This window comes from Haliotis cracherodii, unplaced genomic scaffold (genome assembly GCF_022045235.1).
Source record: "Haliotis cracherodii isolate W230 unplaced genomic scaffold, xgHalCrac1.p SCAF_4, whole genome shotgun sequence".
Classification (NCBI taxonomy): Eukaryota; Metazoa; Mollusca; class Gastropoda; order Lepetellida; family Haliotidae; genus Haliotis; species Haliotis cracherodii.
In genome coordinates, this window is record NW_027266297.1 from 12630607 (window position 1) to 12654112 (window position 23506).

The 23506-nt window shown below is 40.8% G+C and overlaps 1 protein-coding gene across 4 annotated transcripts in view; it reads right to left on the reverse strand.

The window, feature by feature from the left end:
• LOC139478873 (regulating synaptic membrane exocytosis protein 2-like) overlaps nucleotides 1-23506 on the reverse strand; it is a 115706-nt gene that overhangs the window by 12968 nt on the left and 79232 nt on the right. For 3 of the 4 annotated variants that reach the window (XR_011654333.1, XR_011654334.1, XM_071261543.1), the window contains exons 10-18: nucleotides 22170-22210; nucleotides 20781-20878; nucleotides 19073-19254; nucleotides 17698-17791; nucleotides 15731-16049; nucleotides 14565-14639; nucleotides 12919-13017; nucleotides 11105-11221; nucleotides 987-1086 (exon numbers count right to left, since the gene is read on the reverse strand). Coding sequence is in view for 1 of the 4 variants with exons in the window: in XM_071261543.1 (XP_071117644.1) it covers nucleotides 987-1086; nucleotides 11105-11221; nucleotides 12919-13017; nucleotides 14565-14639; nucleotides 15731-16049; nucleotides 17698-17791; nucleotides 19073-19254; nucleotides 20781-20878; nucleotides 22170-22210 (1125 nt within the window). In the remaining 3 variants the exon portion in view is untranslated. The remainder of the gene's footprint in view (nucleotides 1-986; nucleotides 1087-11104; nucleotides 11222-12918; nucleotides 13018-14564; nucleotides 14640-15730; nucleotides 16050-17697; nucleotides 17792-19072; nucleotides 19255-20780; nucleotides 20879-22169; nucleotides 22211-23506) is intronic. The other variant, XR_011654335.1, reaches the window with a different exon arrangement.

A 23506-nucleotide genomic window follows, 5' to 3' on the forward strand; every position in this document is an offset into this window, starting at 1 on the left:
AGTTTTCCATAGCTTCGATATGGATTTAGTCTGGATAAAGATATATCAAATTAATTTCTTTGGATAATGGACCCTTACTGGTAATCCAGGATAAGTTGAACCAACTCGCAAAACGCGTTTGAGACAAGTAGGCGGTGCACGGAATTTAGACATACATATTTGGTTTGTTGCAGGTAGAGAGGGTGTACGCATGAAATTGACAACGTCCCATGGTCACACGAGTTGCTCAAAACACGATGCTCCTCATAAGGACGGTTTGACAAGCCGATACCAGTCGTTGACAGAAGTGTTCCATTTTTACAGCAAATGAATTCCCTTCATTGTCACGACACTTCCCAATTGTTGTCATCTATGCAAATTTGCTTTCATCGTTTTCAGTCATTGGCTACCTCACACCAGCAGGCGTACTATTATATGCTATTGAACTTGCTATTGAACTCGCCGCAAGAACTGCTTGTTAGCCGAGACAGGACACACACATACCCATCGTACTACTTGTCGCGGACCACCCGCTACCCCTTTCTTCACAATGGTACGCGCCAGTGGGCGGACCTCATACATATAAATACAGGGTTAATTGTCTGGCCACAACTCAACTTATCCTGGCTAACCAATAGTAGAAGACATTTAACTGAAACAAAACAAGCTATGAAAGCCTTTTGTAAAAAAGGGTAACGTTAATACACGTCGTTTGACTTATAAATACCACGAACAACAATAAACGATAAAAAATCTTAGGCTGCAAAAAAATGTTTCTCGGGCACATATTTCTGAAAAGCGAGGAGGAAGGTAGAATTTTTCTTATATATTTGCATTAAAAACAGATGTAATGAGGAACTTAATTATTTTCCCATCAAGAATAATCAAGAAACGAATTGGAAAACATTTACGGTCAAGATATAAAAAGTGACGCGCCGATGCCTGAGAAACACTTCTTGTTTTGTTGCCTAACTAAAATTGAAAAAAAAATCCAACACAAAACAAACCCGTATGGATCGTCATCCGTCTCCGTTTCGTTCTCATAAAAGCTGGATTGGCTATTGGTTCGACTCAGTGGACGGGGCGGTGCTAGTAAGTCGGGATTGACTGAAATTGATTGACAGTTGTTGTACAAAGACACACTTCCGTTATTCACCCCGGAGTGACCGGAAGTGCCACAATGACAGGAAACGAAGCAGAGCAATTATCACGACTATGACAGGTGAGATATATTTATAACATTGGAAGTAATTTGTTATCATTTACTTGTGACAAATATGATTCTTAAAATTCAATGACTGTAGTGACAGACTGGAAAATCAAATATTATTCATTTGCACTGATTACAAAAATATTTCCACCACCAATTACAGTTCCGCATACCAAAAGCCTCATACTATTCTCAGTTACTCACAATTAGGCCACACAAAGATATTCCGGTTTCTCACCACAGAAACTGGGTTGGTAGGTCGAATTGTAAATTATATATATTTTATTCCATGTTTTACTGAAGGAAAAGCAATAATATATAGAAGTTTCTTATATGCAAAATCACGTACGGTAACTTTGTGGTCGTTAGACGGGTTACATCAAAAAGTGTAACTTCTGCATCGAAATAACTGGAACCGAATTTAGCATGTCAATTGTTTTATGGAGGGTCGGTGATGAGAGATAAGACCTTTTACATGTGGCCTAAGCTTACCATTGTATCCCCTAACCAGCCGGACTTGATAACCATTTCTCCGATTTTGCTTCATTATCGACATCTCTAGCTTTCATAATGCGCTAATCAAATAACCCGAACATATGTTACATCGTAACTATTGAATCATTAAATAATGCGCGAAAGTAGTAGATAAGTGATAAGTATTCATCCTCACATCCTCATTTGATGACGTCACAAGCGCACGTAGTAACCTCACGTGACTGATGACGTCACATAACCTTGACCTTGAGGGGGTGGAGGGGTGGGGGGTGTTGTCATGCGATCAATGACCTCGTATAACCTTGACCAATAACCTCGTATAACAGTTGTATCAACAAAGCGTTTCCGGACAGTTGAAAGGAAAAACACTTGTGTAAATACGAGATTGTTTTGAAAGGAAATACCTTAATCAACGAGAGCATATTTGAAACGTGTGGTGGGGGAGGGGTGTTGTCAACGTCAATGCCTCATTAATAGGCAAGATAACTCATTAATATGTAAATGTATAAGTGATGTATCAGGTTAATTAAATGAGTACAGGGTCAACTGACCAAATGCAATCATGCAACTAATTACTCGAGCATTCTTTAACAAAGAACAATGGATAGTAATGAATATCCTTATATGGAAACTAAGGTCACCAATCCCTCATTAATAGGCAAGATAACTCATTAATATGTAAATGTATAAGTGATGTATCAGGTTAATTGGATGAATACAGGGTCAACTGACCAGATGTAATCATGCAACTAATTACTCGAGCATTCCTTAACAAAGAACAATGGATAGTAATGAATATCCTTATATGGAAACTTGAAATCGCGCGCGAAATGGAATGTTATTGCGACTGCATTTTGGCGCCGTTTTTAACCTTTTCTCCATGCGCATTCGGGGCTGCGTCTGCTGAGATTATCAACCCGGGAATAAGTGTATGGGTTTGTTTACACAACTGAAAGGCGAATGAGTTAACGCCCCCAATCTCACATACATGTATAGGGAAGTCTCGTACTTATTAACTCAACTTTGAAAAAACAGTGAGGTTATTGTTCAAAATGAAAGGTTTTTTTTATGAGTTTGTGTCTTTTTCTAATTTCATTACATATTTGTAACACGAGGACTGATATTTCAAACATTAACCTTGTCAACAACAAAATCTAACAATGTAGTAATTGTATGGAAACAAAACCTTGATTGAGTTTATTATCTTATCATGAGTCCAACGAATTCTCATTGAGGAAAAAAAAAGAGAGTACATGTACAAATTCAATGTTCCCTTTGTTCCAGGATGTGTGCACCACAAATGGCGTCCCATTGAAGAACCATCGTAATGAAGAGACAAAGTGATGTAGTTACCTTTACCTATGTGCTGTTTAATATAGTCAGACATCGATCAATGTATTCTTATATTGTCTTTTTTGTCTCTTTTTACAAAACAGTTACGATTAATCTTAAGGTTTTTAAAAGGTGATCTTAGCATAGTGTTAGTTAACCCTTGTCATGATAAATTTCTATAACTCGAGATAATGTTAGAATATTCTGAATTTAGCATGATTAGCTTTTTAAAACCTTAAAATTAATTGTTTGGTGTATTGTGTCCTCTGTCAGTGGTCAGGAAGATAACCCGATGATCAATTCAACGCAAGCTTCACCAAGTACATATTCGATGGGGAGTCACATGATGACTTTCTTTACAACGCTCAATGGGCACAGTAATATTTCCATATTTAGTAAGTGTACTATGTACACAGTTGTCGACGCATCTAACAGTAGATCACATTGCTTATATGGTAACAAGTGAGGTTTATTTTACAACACTCCGAATGAGTTGGTATATGTTATACACATAACACCTTGTTTTGTCAGTGTAGCTGTTTTGTGAAATACTGACGTCTAGAGAGCCTCCTGAAATTGAGGTCACCACATGCCATTTATCGTGAGCCTGCTTATGAATGGAGGGGGGTGGTTTACCACAGCACCACTCCGTTGTAGAAAGTTCACATATGGTATGAGTTACTATACACATGCCATGTGATACACGTGAATGGAGAGACAAAATTTACGTACTGCGTTTTGAATTTTATCCAATAAAAAATGGTCGGTAATTCAAATACAATTGAAACACCCCTCCCGTTTTTTTTTGTCAATGAAAACCCAAGCTGCTGTCCCGACACTGTTAGATGCCAACACCCAACTGTCTGACTGACATTGAATAACGCAAATATTTTAAACGAATAATTTGTCTAGTCATACGGTTCTAAACTAAACACGCTCCGTGGGGTGTGTTCATTCTTATATTTTTCACTTATAAGAAACTGGTGTATTTTTATCATATACTATTCAATAAAGGCATGATGAATACTAAGAATATCAGGATCTAATTTTGTAAAAGAACAGTACTATAGCTATTTATATGAAAAAACACCAATTCGCCTGTGTGAAATTTACAACCATATCCTTTAACTCTGCAAGGTACGAATTTGCAAAATCATTGTGTAATATTTCATGATAGTTTTAACTTCAAACTGACCATGTAACCATTATTTGCTAGATACATATTATAATACCGCGATAGCTAGCTAACGGAATGGTCGTTCCCTGATAACTTGGAAGTCAATTTGATAATTATTGGAAATTAATTGAGAGCATGGGGTGTTAGCTGGAAACCTCACCCCTGTGTGTTATAACAAATTCAAGTGTGAAACATGATATTCGGTGGGAGAATACAGTGTTTTGCACGAGAAATTATAGTCGGAGAGAGGATGTCTTCCAAAGTATGTGTCTATTATGCCTGATTCAGAGTATTTGTAATTACAGGAGAAACCAATGAACGACTATTTCGCGAGTTGAAATTCGAGCATCTTACTTCAAACACTGCCCGAATGCATCTGACCCTTGACCTACTTACAGTATGAGTGTATATTCGTGTTAATTTGCGGTTATAAGAATAATTTTCATTAATTGTGTTTATGTTCCAAAGAGTATGTAGAAGTCAGGAGATCATCTCAGCAACATGTACATGATTTTCATATGCATCTATCCCTAGTTTAACATCCGTACATACTATTTGGAATTTAATAAATACATCCATTTCGATTTTGAACGAAAAGACTAATGCGAGTTCGTCTGCGAGTCGGAACATTTAAAAAATCCATGCTAAGTGTTAAACATTGTATTTTACCAAATCAAAATTTTTTAAGTTTATTGATACCAACTATTGTATATTTTTTCTATTATTCCACCATGTCACATCACAGCGTTCATTACCTTTAACTCAAGACCTCTTGCAGTGAATATCACAAGGTTTATTGACTGTTTTGTATCAGGTTGGGTATATGTTAAAAAACAAACAAAATGACAATACACTCACATCAAGATATTTATTCGTTGCGTGTATACAAACGTGATTAAACAATAATATCTAACGCTAAACAGTTTTACAATTTTCTAAAGTCTTCGGGCACGCGAGATTCTCATTTAAATATAGTTCCAAAAGTTTAACCCCTTGAGTGCCAAGCTGGACATTTGTTCGTTTTAACAACCAAATTTCAGCCTAAATAGGCTATTGAAAACCTATCCTGTGACAATTTGTTGAAAATAGCTCCTTTTTTGTAAGTGCTGACGTCAGAGCACCTCGAATGAAGTAGGATAGATCTATGATGTGAATCTGTATGGAGGGGCGGTCGGATAGCCGAGTGGTTAAAGCGTTCGCTCGTCACGCCGAAGACCCGGGTTCGATTCCCGACATGGGTACAATGTGTGAAGCCCATTTCTGGTGTCCCATATTGCTAAAAGTCGCTTAAAACCATACTCACTCACTCACTCACTCACTCACTGTAGGTTCACGGTTCTCGTTGAATTGAAGTGTATACAGTGTGGTTTTACGACAGACAAGTTCGTGTTAGTAACTGTATGATACTAAAAAAACACACAAACAAACTGTCGTGTGATCGGCTTGCAGAGATAATTGCTTTCCAGAGGCATATTGAACATATGTATGACATCATAGAAATATGAATTAAAACAAAATATAAACTGTAATGAGGCTTTTATTAACAGCACAGGGTGTTGTCTTTACAAGTGTAGAGTTCGAGTGATTTCAACGATTTACAAAATCATTAAAAACCTTGACGGTTCAATGATTTTAGAAAAGTTTTAAGCGTTTAATCTCGACATGAAATACACCACTCAGATGCACCTGATGGAGACGACCATCTTTGTGACATTTATAGATGTTTGCGTCCCGGAGGTCCCGGCTTGACCGGTCTCCTGATGTATACGACCAGGCGTTTCTTTGACGCCAGGGAGCTGTCATTTAGAGAAATCTGTTTTGACGTAATGACAGGTCCTGTTTTTAATACATGGATAAGTCCAAATCTTCTTCCTTTACCTCGACTTGGTGACCGATTCTTCCGTGTCATTGCTGTGGGTAACACAAATCGCGACTGAAGGGTTGTAACACGAGAACAAGGTTTTTATCCTTGCTCCCTCTGCTCGTCATCGCCATCATCGGCGGCTGAGATAGATTCAGTGTCACTATCTGCTTCGGGTTTGTCTACACGAGTCAGAATGTCTTTCATCACAGTTTTCGTGAAACGAGCGATCTTGTTTTTGATAATAGATTGATCAGTGCCAGGATCCATATCGATCAGGCTGTCTAGGATGGGTTGAAATAGAGGCGCCTGTCTAAAATATTGGGCGAACTCTATGACACTTTTGAGACTGTCGGTCAATTCGCTGTCCCACATCTGTTTCATTTTTCTGTCAATCCATTCTTCTGTTCGACCCTGTTGTCTGTACATTTTCCTCTTGAGTTTCATCGCGTCGTGCTTGATGTTGTACACACGATTCCAGATGCGTTGTAAACCAACATTTTGCCGCTCCTCCGCATCCACATCGGTGTTTCGCGGCTTCCAGCGATGACGTTTGACAGCGAGACCTCCACCTTTCTGTTCAGGAAGTCGTTCCTCATCGTCGTCACCGTTGTCGTCACTCTCGTATCTGAGACGTTTTCTTTTGCATTTCAAGTCGTCGTTTGCTGGATACCACGATCTGATATGTCGCTGTAGATCGTGCATATTGTCTATCAATACGCCGCAGTCAGTACACGCAGTGGCCATGGTAAAAGGTCCTGTGTCGTCACTCGAGATGGATGCTTTTTCAACGTTGTCGTCGTCAGAGCTAAGAGACCTTTCTTTGGAAGTTGAAGTGTGATCAGCACGAATGTCAGGAGCTGTCTGAACGTCAAATGCTAGAGAGACATCTTTTACCCGTTGTTGTTGTTGTTGTTGTTGTTGTGAAGCACTGTGATCAGGTTGATTGTCGTTGGTTGTCAAGACGTTGACATGTAATCTATTCTTCTCACTTGTAACGGGTTTGAGATCCACTGTAAGGTGTCCATAAGGGGTTTCAACAGCTCTTTCATAAAGAGTCATAAATTTACCAATGTCTTCAGAAAATATTCTTCTGGCGAATAACTTCACCTGCTGTCTGTCCACTGGCGAATTGAAAAGTGTGACATAATGAGAATTTAGAGCAATGTCCCTAGATTCCTTACCTCTCGGGAAGAGGTTTTGCAATAGCAAAAAGATAATGACATTTTTGTGGTGGGAGGTTTGGGTTAACAGACGGGAAATCCGATTGTCATTCTTTGCTTCAGACAAAAAGTCATCCAACACCATCATGTTCTGATTACGGGCATCGAAAAAGTTTTCATCTTCGAGATTGTAAGGTATTCCTTTAACAAACCGTACTTGAGGTAAAGTTTGAAGAATGCTATCTTAAAGAGGTTGCCACACAGTATAACACCAGACAATACAGTCGGGCAGGGGTTGAACGAATCCATGACGTAATAGGTTGAAGACAAACACCGACTTTCCGCATCCACTGGGTCCAACAACGATGCTATTGGATGGTATAAGGAACTTGAATCGTCCGTGTCGCTGGTGCTCCCGAGATGAAAGCAAACGTGGAGATATTTCCTGATGAGGAGGAGGAGGGTGTTTATCGGGAGGAGGAGGAGTAAGGTGTTTATCCAGAGGAGGAAGAAGAGAAGGCGAGTCTTGAGTTGACCTATGCATCTGCTTCTGATGTCTCTGTAGATTATCTTTTCGCGTAAAACTCTTGCCACAGTCTGGACAGGTGGTAACCTCCATAGTGATCAAATACAAGTGCGAGATGAGAGGGTCTGAACCATTCTTTAATACCCTTCACAATTGCGATGCTTAAAGACAGCTTGGATTCGTTTCACAGCAGCTTTGATTTTCGAGACAGGTTTTCTGAGGAGGAGGAGGAGGGTGTTTATCCAGAGGAGGAAGAGGAGAAGGGTGTTTATCCAGAGGAGGAGGAGGGTGTTTATCCAGAGGAGGAGGAGGGTGTTTATCCAGAGGAGGAGAAGGAGGGTGTTTATCCAGAGGAGGAGGAGGGTGTTTATCCAGAGTAGGAGGAGGAGGAAGAGGAGGGTGTTTATCCAGAGGAGGAGGAGGAGGTGGGTGTTTATTCAGAGGAGGAGGAGGGTGTTTATCCACAGGAGGAGGAGGGTGTTTATCCACAGGAGGAGGAGGAGGAGTAAGGTGTTTATCCAGAGGAGGAAGAAGAGAAGGTGAGTCTTGAGTTGACCCGTGCACCTGCTTCTCATGTCTCTATAGATTATCTTTTCACGTAAAACTCTTGCCAGTCTGGACAGGTGGTAACCTCCATAGTGATCAAATACGATAAGTGCGCGATGAGAGGGTCTGAAACATTCTTTTATACCCTTCATCCATGCGACGCTTCAAGGCAGGTCGGATTCGTTTCAGAACAGCCTTTACTTTCGACACAGGTTGTATTTTCAGTATAGTCATTTTCCCCTTCTTGGTTGTCATCTTTTTCTTCTTAGATGCAACCAGTCTCTTCGGCGACCCCTTTGATGCCATTGATTTTCTCTGACATGTTTTTCTCGACTTGGTCTTGCCACACTTTGTAAAAATGACTGTAGGTCCAAATATATCCTCTGAAACTCTCTTCATGTTCAAAACGGACGTCTTATCTGTCAGCAAGGTAAGAGTGAAAATGTCAGTCACTCAACACTACCGTTGAGTTTTATAACACATATTGACATAGATCACACACTTATTCCTGGGCTGATAATCTCAGCAGACGCAGCCCCCCGAATGAGCATGGAGAAAAGGTGCTCAAAGGCGCCAAAATTCGGTCTCAATAACGTTCCATTTTGCGCGCAATGTTCACTACTATCCATCGTTCTTTGTTAATGAATGGTCAAGTAATTAGTTGCAAGATTACATCTGGTCAGTTCTCTGTATTCATCTAATTTAATCTTATACGTGTGTGTGTGTGTGTGTGTGTGTGTGTGTGGTCAATTAAAGCAATACATTTGTGAAACAGTCCGTGGAACAATGAAACAGACTATAAGGGGGGTGTTTTTTTCAGGTTATCTAAGATGGAATCCCGCTTCGAAATTATGGTATAGTCTGTATTAGAAAACTGTTTCACTTTAAAGAAATTCAATTGGATGTTGAGTTACGAAAAGTGGGTTTAAATTTATAAGTTAGTTATTGAATTTGTTTCAAGTAATTAAAGAAATTTAGAATACACACAAAAAAAACCTCAAAAGTCTTGAAATCTGAAAAGTGTAAAACGTTTCTCAACCATTCCGTTTCAAGCGAGTAGAGGCCTAACACAGGCCTAGTAAACAATTTTCCATATAAGGACTTTCATAACTACATTGTTAGATTTTGTTGTTGACAAGGTTAATGTTTGAAATATCAGTCCTCGTGTTACAAATATGTAATGAAATTAGAAAAAGACACAAACTCATAAAAAAAACCTTTCATTTTGAACAATAACCTCACTGTTTTTTCAAAGTTGAGTTAATAAGTACGAGACTTCCCTATACATGTATGTGAGATTGGGGGCGTTAACTCATTCGCCTTTCAGTTGTGTAAACAAACCCATACACTTATTCCCGGGTTGATAATCTCAGCAGACGCAGCCCCGAATGCGCATGGAGAAAAGGTTAAAAACGGCGCCAAAATGCAGTCGCAATAACATTCCATTTCGCGCGCGATTTCAAGTTTCCATATAAGGATATTCATTACTATCCATTGTTCTTTGTTAAGGAATGCTCGAGTAATTAGTTGCATGATTACATCTGGTCAGTTGACCCTGTATTCATCCAATTAACCTGATACATCACTTATACATTTACATATTAATGAGTTATCTTGCCTATTAATGAGGGATTGGTGACCTTAGTTTTCATATAAGGATATTCATTACTATCCATTGTTCTTTGTTAAAGAATGCTCGAGTAATTAGTTGCATGATTGCATTTGGTCAGTTGACCCTGTACTCATCTAATTAACCTGATACATCACTTATACATTTACATATCAATGAGTTATCTTGCCTATTAATGAGGCATTGACGTTGACAACACCCCTCCCCCACCACACGTTTCAAATACGCTCTCGTTGACTAAGGTATTTCCTTTCAAAACAATCTCGTATTTACACAAGTGTTTTTCCTTTCAACTGTCCGGAAACGCTTTGTTGATACAACTGTTATACGAGGTTATTGGTCAAGGTTATACGAGGTCATTGATCGCATGACAACACCACCCCCCCCCCACCCCCCCCCACCCACCCAAGGTCAAGGTTATGTGACGTCATCAGTCACGTGAGGTTACTAGGTGCACTTGCGACGTCATCAAATGAGGATGTGAGGATGGATACTTATCACTTATCTACTACTCGCGAAACAAATAATCGTAAGTATTTTCAGAAATATTCTCAACAATCCAGTCTTATTTAGGGCACCTCAATGTAGTTTGAAGTGCGAAATGTTTTCTCCAGTTCGAGGAATCGAATAATACTATCGTAGACAACGAACACTGTGTAATGGCATTTGAATAAAGGGAACATTATAGCCATGGACAATCTTTTCAAGTAATGTCTTTCGGGATCACGTTAGTTCGTAATCTAAAGTCATAATTTCTTTGATGAAGCAGATTCGTGGAATATAGCTCTATCACTCTGGGAAGTTTTACCAATTTCTCTTGCCATTATATCACATTTCTTACAGTTTGTCACTTTCCCCTCTAAAATAATAATGATGATAGTAATAATAATTAATACAATAATAATAAGTGATAAGGGTGTTCAAATTAACGCTGGAGATTTCTTGTGATCATAGAAAAAGTTATTTTCGCTTTTATTCACCTGTGTCTACTTTTTAGCGTCTGTTCAATAGTGAACTGTACTTGTCGTGGTAACTTATTCCAATGGGAAAGAATTCTAATCGAATGGTAAACTGAACATTTGTGACGGCCCCCCTAGTTTCCCGAACATAGCCTGGGGATGGTCTGAAGTCCGGCTGATCTGAGAAGGAAACACAATGTGTAGAGATGTCCAGTGGCATGTGCACCTGATTTGGAAGACGATGTCTTTCTACTGCGTGGTCTGTTTGGACTGGGGTCCCGAGAATCATCTCCGAAACTTCTACTGCGTCCCATCTCCCCGGGGCTAGCATCGTCAGACAGAACTGGAGTGTGAAGCAATGGCTTATACAAGGGCTGGTCACAAGGTTCTAACAAACAAAACCATCAATTGTGAAAGTGTTTTTAATTATATTTTTCAACATTATCTCCCTGCTTTTCAAGACAATTTTCATATCGACAGTGAAGCTTTTCAATTCCAGCCAGGAAGATGTTTTCTGAAGCCACCCTGAAAAACTCATTCACGACAGCTTTGGGGGTCATCGTTGTCGTTATGTCGCTTTCCACGAAGGTGTTGTTTCAGTTTATGGAAACAGGTGGAAATCACTTGGTGCCAGGTCTGGCGAGTATGGAGGGCGAGGAAGCTCCCCGAACCCACATTGTCGCACAGCAGCCTTTGCAAGTCGATAGGTGTGAGAAGATTGAATTGAGGGATGTCCAGACCTAATGTCATCACCAGGGCCTTGAACATAGCTGCCCAGCGTTTCACAGTGGAATAGCTAGGGCACGTATCCCCATACAATTCTGACATGCGGTCATGAATTTCTTGGAGAGTACTTTTCTCTAAAGTCGAAAGCCTGATGACTGCTCGGTACTCGTTCTTCTCATTTCTGTGTCCATTTAGACCCATATCACGTTCAACTGTCTGTCATTAATATACAAACAGTCTCAACAGACTCAAAAACAACTCAAACAATACACCACATTGACAAGGTCACTTTGTCATGGCCCAAAATTGAAAGTTAGTCAGGTTTTGAACCTTTTGACCAGCCCTCGTACTGCAGTGGACGATTAATTACATTCGATCGGGGCCTTGATATCCACACACATGGCCCCTACCATGTGTATGTATGAAGTAAGCGTGCTTTCTGACCAAGGGTTAATCACATAATATATCAAAATTAATTTGTAAAATGTCAATATTCAAATGTCTTCAACTTTTAAAATTCTTTAAGTTTCCGCAGTTCTTTTCACTTCGATGTAACGAGAGTCGACTTTCAAATACAACACTTGATCAGGATCAGGGCCAGTGGCCTTAATCGATACGCCCCCATTCTGCATGTGCAGTATAAAAACAGATGACCCAAGTAAGTTCAATTATCTATTGTCTTATTACCAGGGATACCCAGAGGTCGTTATAGGCACTTAATACCACAACTTTGGCTTGGAGCTAGATGATAATGTGCGATATACCATGATTGATCATGTGCAAGCAACAATTTACCTGGAGAATACACATGTGCATGTAGAATAATAATATTCAGATCACATTTGTGCAAATATAACCAGTAGCCACAACCCATCCCCGATGATCCAGTGTAAAACATCTCCATTCTATAATGATAAAGAAAACATGCAACCATTCGGTACCATATATTCTTTCCGGAGGTGACGTCTCACCTCAATCAAACTTTGCACAGAATTTCTGAGTGATTTGATTGGACAGTTATTTTTAGAGTACTATTTTTCGAAACGGGCTTAACACGAAGCCATGGTAGCCATGGTCCTGGGTATTTATCAAATGGAATGGAGGATGCTTTTATCCCGACACCAGTAGATACATGTATCAAGTACAGTAGAGTACGGTTATAACGAACTCAAAGGGACTACTAATTTTAGTTCGTTATAACCGTAGTTCGTTATATACAGTATAACTAAAGCAAATAGTCGGGACCAAATAAGTAAGTTCGTTTTATCCGTCAGTTCGTTATAGCCGTAGTTTACTGTATAAGCCGTTCCCTACCAGAGTCTCTCTTCTCTGAGACAGACAGCGAGGAAGACACCTTGGACACAGCACAGGACATCCTTTTCTTGACCTTGCTGGTGAAGCTGTTTCTGTGCCCTGATGAATACAAAACTATATTGACTATTGACGCTTGACTTGGTAGGACAAATAGCTTCAGTGCAAATTCTAAACTCTCAACGAAAAGTCCCCTGTTGACTAAAGCGAAGATAGTTTTGTCATTATTTGTGGCCTTGTTGACTGGGCAACATTGTGTGTCTGATCGTTTCTCATAAAACATAACCTATGCTTGTTTTAAGAGGCGTATATGGATCGTGAAAGCCAGGTTGGATGATTTGGCTGATTGGTGTCAGTTAACTCAATTGTCTCATATTCCCGAGGCAATTGAGTTAACTGACTATAAAAGTCCAGTTTCCACCCTTGCTGAACTAGGCTGGTATTATGGAGTTACATTTTGGCTGGACTAACGAGTCTATGCATAGTCCAATCAAAATCGCACACCGAAATCGAAATCCGGTTCGTAAAGTGTCATGCAGATTTCGGTCGACTGCAGGATTTGCAAAGCATGTGCACCGCTAACTCGTTGTCAAAGATATTTTCTAAATCTTTTCCTGTTTTTAACCAAGGTGCTCACGTGATTTGATGCACTTCGCGATGTAAGACTCGTTTTATCACATTATAGATCTTGATTATCGATCAGATCGTCTTGACTGGGCGCCACCGATCTGTTTGAAGCAAATGCAAGTGATACGAGAGGTTGAATCTGATTGGTCAATAGGTGAGGCATAGAAAGGACATAACTCGTAATAGCCACTGGTGGCGCTACGATCGAGCCCAGGAATTCCAGCCTAGTTCGGCAAGGGTGGAAACTGGACTTTAAAGTCAGTTAAGTCTCTTGCCTCGGGAAGATGTGCTTGTCTGGTCTAGACTTGGTTATTTACAGGCCACTGTGTTGTAGCTATTTTGACGGCACTGGCGTTAAACAACATTCACTCTCTACTTATCTAAACTAATCTAAAGTTGGTATTGCTGTATACTGCAGAACGTCAACTTCGGAATACAGAACTGGTTGGTGTTGGCAAATCAAGATATATTAATTAGATCATCATCCTCTGACGTGGGCATAAACGTTCACATTACAACACATACATTCAGTGCAATTTTACATTTACAATTGCACATGCCCCAGACATGATGCACATTTGCACGTGAACGGGATATAAATAACAAAACAACTGAGGTATGAAATGTAACAAACTAAAATATCTGTTTGGGTGACAGTATTTAACAAATGTTTTTTTCTAAATGAATTCAGTGAGTGAGTGAGTTGGGTTTAACGCCGCTTTTAACAGTATTCCAGTTATATCACGGCGTGTCAGCTTAATGTGGGAGGAAAGCCCGAAGTGATGCAGGTCTCAGATGTTTACCACTTCGGTGAAACCCACGAGCATTGGTATGGTGCTGACTAACCTAGAAACATAATCGGGGCGAACCGGGATTCGAACCCACAATCATAGGTTTTTTGGCGTGCCCAAGGGACGCAACTCTGCACAGCGAATCGCGGCGCCTTAGACGACTGGGCCACCCGTGCCCCCTGAAATGAATTCATGGCGCAAGATACCCCTTTGAATGTGTAGCACAGGTACCTGACTGGAAGTTGCTGTCACTTTGGTTCGTTGGTGATCTTGGTGGACTCAAGCACGGACTCTTGCGGTCTGCGCCTGGTGAAATATGCATCAATGTTCAAACATTTTGTTTCGTTGCCTGCTACAATACAGGACGTGGGTGTGTGCATGGATGAATCAGAAATTAAAAAGGTCTTTTCCAGTCATTTGAGACAATGCGTATTGAGAAGAGCTTTGAAATGTATTTATTTTCAATTTCTGCTTGATTGTTTGATCGATATTTACAATGGCAGTTATAGTCTGGAAGGTGATTTAAGGTACCGACGTTTACTGCAATATCTGAAAAACTATCGGAACTACTCCAGTCAAAGTTGGTATGAGATTATTAAACAGCCATACATAACTGGATATTACATTTAAAGACAATCGGTGCATGAATAAAACATCTGTCTATTTAGCGATCACTATATTTCATCAACAACCAGACCTGTTCGTCACGGATGGAACGGGCATTCATTGAAACAGCCATCTGCATAATGCTACCCCTGCGTCACAGGGCCATATGACACAGTTGAACCAATCAACTCAACTCGAAAGGGTGCACGGGATTCACGCACGCACGAATACGGTGTTAGCGTTGGGCGTCACAACATGCGTTTTTTATTCATGCACCGATTGTCTTTAAATGTAATATCCAGTTATGTATGACTGTTTAATAATCTCATACCAACTTTGACTGGAGTAGGTCCGATAGTTTTTCAGATATTGCAGTAAACGTCGGTATGGTGTGGTGTGGTGTGGTGTGTGGACAACAAGTGAGTGAGTGAGTTTGATTTTACGCCGCTTTTAGCAATTTTCCAGCAATATTACGGCTGGGGACACCAGAAATGAAGTTCACACAGCGGTCAACAACAAGTGCCATCCATTAACGTCTTTTGGTATGACGCGGTCGGGGATCGAACGCCCGAACTTCGCTCTCCGGACAGACGCTGTATCCACCAGACCGAAGACAATCTGACAATGTCTGTTACCCATTACATATTTTGAAAAAAAATTCAATCCAGCAAAACAACATTTTCCTCTGAAATAGTGTGGTATCCGTGTCACGAATTGTCTTGACTATAATAATATACTGATATTTCTCAAAGTGATACATTTTGCAACTTTCACGTAAGGTTGATACTTACTAGGAGATCGTTTAAAAAGCGACCTTGGACACTGATGGTCGTTAGGGGTCACCGGAAGTGACCTGTGAGGAAGATTGGGAGAAGCATTCGGACTATTCCCATTCCTAGAATCTGCCGTTGTGAGGACAGTGTCGGGTATCTCAAGCGGACGCTTCCGCTCTGGGAGGGGGGAGCTGTTCTCATCATGGTCCTCCAGATTGTACCACAGAGCCTCGTACTCCAGCTCAGCGTCACTGAGGTCAAGGAGGATCTCCCCAAGGAACATGTCTTCCTTCTCGGCCTGGCTCCACACTGTGATCTCTATAGCCTTCTTCAACAGCTGAAATGTTATTGGCGGAAAAAGTGAGCAGTCATTCCTGTAAAACGTACAGGACAATGGCAACGGTGAGTCAAGGCAGACAGCAACATTCCATATTTTCTACTCAAAACAAGTTATACATGCACAAATGGAATGCTGTTTGTTGATCTTGTCATAGAGACTGATTTACGACATCCATTGTCTAAAGAACATTTAATTCCAAAGGCTAATTACCCTGTAGCCACGACATGTGCATGTCTCCATAACTTAATAGACAGTATTTATTAGGCGCTAATCCCCGTCGTTAATCCTCACCAATATTTCACTGTATATTGACTGTCAGCTAACCTGGGCTACTGTATCTACTATTATTTATAACATTTATTGCCTTAATTGTTCATCCCATGAGCTGTGTCGCTTCATCACCCCAATAAGTCCCATGTCCAGAGCAACGTCATTGATTCTTTGTCTGCCTATTGTTGTTCATTACTATGTATGTGTTACCATTACACTGTTAGTCAGCTTGGTATTCCGAGTGCTGGTGTAGGGACGACCTCGAGCAGGATGTGCCGCTCGTAGGAATACAAAACACCCTGAGGTTGAGCTGGAGCTCCGCTCACCTCAAGTACGCCTGAAGGTCCGCTCATCGCTGTGTTTGTGTTGTCAGAGCAGGTATTCCGCTCATTGTGTATTTGATGTTTATTATTTATATGTTGTGCATAAATCGTTCCGGGACAGTGATGCCGATTTTGTCCTTTATTCACCCAAGAGCCAATTCCCTGTCAACATGCGCGTTGACAATGTATCCACAAGCTAGATTAACTAAAGTCGTATGAAAATATCAGGTGTTTTTTAAACTTCTTTAGAGCAGTAAATATCACTGGCTCCTGGAAATAACTCGACCCGACATCCAGTTACTGTAAGCATGACGACCCATGTCGTCGTAGGGCGATGAGCAGTAATTAGCCAAATCACTGAGTATGAGCGCCTGATCCTCTTTAGTAGGGTCTTAGTATCTTACATCCGTGAGACATTGGGGCCAAATCTCCCCCAGAATCCCAACAGGGTGGAAACGTCCATTGAATTTGTTAAAATTGTTAGAATATTGCAATACAACCACATGCTTATTGTAAGAAGCAAAATTCAAGAGAGATTGAATTTTGAAAGAACCAGTCAATGTCATTTGTTTAGTATGTTTAATTCAGTGTGTAAAGTATTGGATACAAGGAAAGTATGGTGGACCGGTTTCGGGCATACAGAAAATAAATGGCTCCATATTTTTTATTTTATTTGGCATGAATTTATTTGAGTCGGTTCAGTGGAAAAAGGAAATCCTTATACTGTTTATACAATGCATTTAATCAATTTTTTTTCTGATAGTGGCTTTTTGCTCCGGTCGGTCGAAATCCGTTAAAAATATAAAAAGGAGATGAAATGATTGGTCAGAAAGCGGATGGACGTTTTCCGCTATGGTCATGTGACAATCAAACTGTCCACTACAACGTAAGGAAATAAGGAATGTAGCGCTTTAAACTGTGTGGACTTTGCAAAATGCATATAAACGAGAAAAGTAGATAAATCTTAACTTTAGGGATTACTTCTGATTACATTCATTTGAAAATATTTCCAAACATAATTGAAAAAAAAGACATAATTAATAAAAAAATACCTGATCTTCTGAAATGTTGTGGAAGTAGAACGTTTTGTCCCATTCCGGGTTTCTCGTATTCTCTTTCACGTCCGTCTCTTTGAACGGCATCAGCCTGCAAGAAAATAGATGCAGTGCATGCTTCGATCAGTGACTAGGATGGCACAGGGAACCTGTACAGACGTTCATGTTACATAGAAATAGCAAAAGCAGGCGAACAAAGTTTTGGGATGCTGCTATAATTACGAAAAGATGGAAGGATATGTTTTAAGAAAGTTATACACACATTTACACACAAACATACAGTCACACATTTTAAGAGTGTTTTTCATATTAAAAACATAGTACAAACTCAGAAAGTGAATTACTGTAATCTTCAATAGGTCTATATGTCACGAAAACATAGTTTCACGTCTCATCTGAAGAATGTGAACACTTGAGGTGGCCGCACGATGTATGCACACCAACCCTTAGTGTTCACTAGTTAACACGAGCGGCTGCTGTATCAACCCTTAGTGTTCACTAGTTAACACGAGCGGCTGCTGTATCAACCCTTAGTGTTCACTAGTTAACACGAGCGGCTGCTGTATCAACCCTTAGTGTTCACTAGTTAACACGAGCGGCTGCTGTATCAACCCTTAGTGTTCACTAGTTAACACGAGCGGCTGCTGTATCAACCCTTAGTGTTCACTAGTTAACACGAGCGGCTGCTGTATCAACCCTTAGTGTTCACTAGTTAATACGAGCGGCTGCTGTATCAACCCTTAGTGTTCACTAGTTAACACGAGCGGCTGCTGTATCAACCCTTAGTGTTCACTAGTTAACACGAGCGGCTGCTGTATCAACCCTTAGTGTTCACTAGTTAACACGAGCGGCTGCTGTATCAACCCCTAGTGTTTCAGTCACACGAACAGTTCCGGGTGTCACGCTTAGTGTTCATATGTTTTCGCTTGGGGCTCGAGGACACTTTAGTCCGAATAAACGTACTTCATATCATGACATATTCCATACACTGTCGGACCCGTGATCTTCAGCAACCCAGGTGACTATGCTTGTCGTAGGAGGCGACTAACGGGATCGGGTGGTCAGGGTCGCTGACTTAGTTGATGCATGCCATCGTATCCCAATTGCGTGGATCGGTGCTCGTGATGTCAGTCACTGGATTGTCTGGTTCAGCATTAAACCGAAATCACTGACACCCCCCCCCCTCACCCCTCTCTTACTATGTATGCGAGGATCGATTCTCATGATGCCAATCACTGGATTGTCTGGTTCAGACTCGATTATTTACAGACCGCCGTCATGTAGCTGGAATATTGCTGAGTGCGGCGTTAAACAACAAACCAACCAACGCACCATACACTGTCGATACCTTATGGCATTTCTGAAACCCTACCTTCTCTGGGGAAGCATATGGACCAGCACCAAAGGATTCGGCACTCTCTGTTGAGAGCTGTCTGGAAGTGACAACTGTTCAGCTCTTAGTATGGAAATCTCCAGCCGTTCTGTTGAAGGAAGGTAGTTGATGCGTGTCAGGATGCGACCTGTGATGCGCCGTGTCTCCTTCTTCATCTCGATCTGGCACAAAACAAGGACGACACATCCAGAGCTCATAAACAAAATGTTCTGAAAGAACCGACTTCAGTATTTGTTGCTTTAATTGAGGTATGAACTTAAAACCTGTAACGCGAAAACATATCAAGTTAATTCCTATGATAGATACATCAGCAATAATAATCTTCACAGGCTTATTTAACCATTAACACACAAAGTGAGTGAGTGAGTATGGTTTGACGCCGCTTTTAGCAATATTCCAGCTATATGACGGCGGTCTGTAAATAATGGAGTATGGACCAGACAACCCAGTGATTAATATCATGAGCATTGATCCACGCAATTAGGATACGATGACATGCATCAACCAAGTCAGCGAGCCTGACCACCCGATCCCGTTAGTCGCCTTTTACGACTAGTATGGTCGCCTTTAACGGCAAGCATGGATTGCTGAAGACCCTTTCTACCCTGAATCTTCACGGGTCGACAACAATACGAAATCAGCGACATCGTTCAGCGCGACCAAGAAGGGTAGACAACCAATCAAAAATGACTCGTCCGTTGATGGGCATGGCCTCATGCTTTTTCGGTTAATGGAAACATACACGCAAATACTACTACTTTATTACCTAATTAACCACCACAGAATCGCTTGCAATTTATGTTTAAGAAGCATGCTAAATTAGGTAGCTTGTTATTTTTTTCGGACAATTTGTGACGCCTGCAAACAGGGAAGGACGATCTGCTGTCGTCCAGAAAAATAAACTTTTATAAGCCTTCTTTATTGTTATTCTAATTATTACTACCTTATAAAAGTATGAGTTCATATTTAAAGTCGCATTGAAAGTAATGCAACCAGATAGCGATGTTTCTTTCTGAAACCAGCACAGAGACTGCTTGTCGCCTGGGTTATGTCCTCTTCCCCATGCAGCTTTGATTGGGTTACTAGGATATTAAATACAATATACAACGTCAACGCCAGAGGATTATCATTCTCAATTATCTGCCGAAACAGAAACCATTTGGCGTAAAACGCAAAAAAGAGGTGAAAATAACAAGAATGGACCAGGTGTTCGAGAAAAGGGTAAGAATGTCCTACAACACGTTACACAAACATATTATCAACGTCACGTCTATCAAAGAATTATGTAAATATTATAACTTTGGGTTGTATAAATGCTAATCGGTCTCTATTCATGTATATTCACTTCGGGATAGAAACAGTGAGTGAATTGGGTTTAACGCCGCTTTTTACAGTGTTTCAGTTATTTCACGGCGTGTCAGCTGAATGTGGGAGGCAAGCCCGAAGTGATGCAGGTCTGAGACGTTTAACCCACGGTGAAACCCACGAGCACGGGTATGGTGCTGACAAACCTAGAAACATAATCGGGACGAACCGGGATTCGAACCCACAATCATAGGTTTCTGACGTGCCAAAGGGACGCAACTCGCGGCGCCTTAGACGACTGGGCCACCCGTGCCCCCGGGATAGAGACAGAATATGTGATAATTTAGACCCTTAGTGTATTATACAGTTTGAAACAACTTACCGGTGTTTTGGGCAGCATTCGCCGTCTCGGTCGCGAGGGAAGACTATCAGGGGGGAGGAAGGTGACGTGGTTACAATACAGTCCCCAGTCTTCAGATTCTGTTGGAATAAAGCCACAAAACCCTTTCCATAATCATAGGAAGTCCCTTGTACGAATCCGACCATATCATAAGCATGTATTTATCAATCACTATCAAATAGTAATGATACAAGATGAGCGTATCCTGACCCGTCACAAACACATGCAACTGCAAGGTAAGGGTTCACCTGAAGAATCACGGTAACATATGATATCGATGCGTCCGATTTATAAATGCCCACACATTGAAAGCTTCACTAAGCTTTGGGGAATGGTTATATATTACAGGGAAGAGGGAGATGGTGTGGGGGAGATGAGGGAAAAACTGACAGCGAAAGAGGTGGGGGTGGGGGTGGGGGTGGGGGTAGGGGTGGGGGTTTGGGTGGGTGGTTGATCACAACAAAGATATATTGGGATGGAAGGGTTGGGGATATGGAAAATGCTACATGTATCATGATGTATTGTGTGTGTGTGTGTGGGGGGATAGAAACGCTACATTAAAAGGAGGGGGAGGCAAAATATGATATAGTCCACACGATGCTGAATAGCTGTTGCCCTCATGAAACACTTTTGAGCAAGAGTCATCTTCTCACAAAGATTATACATCAAACGTTGTGTATCATGGACACAAGTCTGGAGCAGTACAATTTTTTGACAAATTACAATTTGTAGGACAGTTAGACCTTAGTAATCATAAAATAAATATCTTCTTGTATAAACTAATAATTTTAGCGAGTGTATACTGAGTGGGCGAGGATGTTTGAACGCGGCATATACCGGCGACCCCAATAATGTGTAATAAAGACATTATTTGAGCATCTGAGTCGTATAAGTGTCCATTTCACAACATGCCGGAGTAACATTTCAAGATTCTTAAAATCATATCATCGTACACTGATTACAATATTGGTTTCATGAGTTGAATGAACATTTTGTGTTGTTCCAAGGAATACCAAAATTGGATTTCACTATTAGGACTCGAATGAGTGAGTGAGTTGGGGTAACACCGCTTTTAACAGTATTCCTGTTATATCAAGGCGTGTCAGCTTAATGTTGGAGGAACCATACCCGTGCTCGTGGGTTTTCACCGAAGTGGTAAACATCTGAGACCTGCATCACTTCGGACCTGCATCACTTCGGGTTTTCCTCCCACATTAAGCTGACACGCCGCGATATAACTGGAATACTGTTAAAAGTGGCGTTAAACCCAACTCACTCACTATATCAAAAGGCCTACGCAAGCCTATCATATATTCTTCGTATTGACATTTAAAATGATGTAACGTTGCCAAGTGATCATCACAAACTCACCTATTCTAGTAACCCTAGGGGTTTCAGAGTCTTCAGACAACCTGAAATTGCCAAATAATAAGATAAGAGGTCTTTCAACAAGCGACGATATGATGGCCTAGTTACAGTGTCCAGCCCTGATAATGACCGAGAGCGGCCACATACAATAGGGCTACACCGATGGGGAAAACTACACACGACCAGCTTCTCATTACCTTCTTTTATCCGTCCATTACCGCGCATGCTACAGGAATCTGCCACTTGTAGGAACAATTACAAATAGATACGGACTTATTGAGAGAACACCTGTCCAGCTATTTGCCATCTATTCCTGTAATGTACTTGTTGGACAATAACTTAAAGCTGTGGGCAGAATTGATTTGATAGATGCACCGACTTGAAGGCGAAGCTGGCATTAACGAGGGTTCAGCTTGGTACTCTGGGCTTCCAATGTGGGAAGGTTAGGCATCTCATGGATTGTGCGACTTGAATATTTAATTGAACTTTTAAAGTACAATTGACGAATAAAACTGTAATTTGTATGGGATTTACCTGGTAACCCTTTTATAATTAAAAACATTATCAGAAAAAAGAAGAATCTTGTTGTATATCACTATGACGATTGTGTGGATTGTAAGTTAAATTTCACAAATATTTTTTATATATTTTTCTTTTGTTGGTTGATATTAACATAAAGCAGTAAATAAGCAGTAATAAATCCGAAGACATGCAGGACTAATACGACTACTACAAGACTCTATAAATTGTTCATAAATTTCATACAATTATACTAAAATATATCCGTAGTCTGCCAGGGAGTGAATGTCAGTGGTTCGATCCCCTGGCCGCCGCGTCATACCAAAGACCTTAAAAGATGGTACGTGTTGTTACCCTGCCTGGCGCTCGGATATCAGGGGCTAAAACAAGGAGTCGGTATACCGTGTCTGAGTGAGGTATAAACTGCGGCATGGTTTATCAGTGGTGTTGCACAATATATTTTGGCATTATACCGAAATAGTTTTGGTTTGGTTGTTCGTTTTACTCCGCACTCAGCAGTATTCCAGCTATATGACGGCGGTCTGTAAATAATGGAGTCTGGACCAGACAATCCAGTGATTAATATCATGAGCATCGATCCACGCCAGCGAGTCTGACCACCCGATCCCGTTAGTCGCCTCTTATGACAAGCATAGTCGCATTTTACGACAAGCATGGGTTGCTGAAGACCTATTCTACCCCGGATTTTCACGGGTACCGAACTAGTACAAGTAGCCCTCGGCTAACCTCTGTTCAGTTATCATGAACGTTTCTGTAAGAAGACTGTCTTGGTATAATTTCATGACAGACTAGTTTAGTTC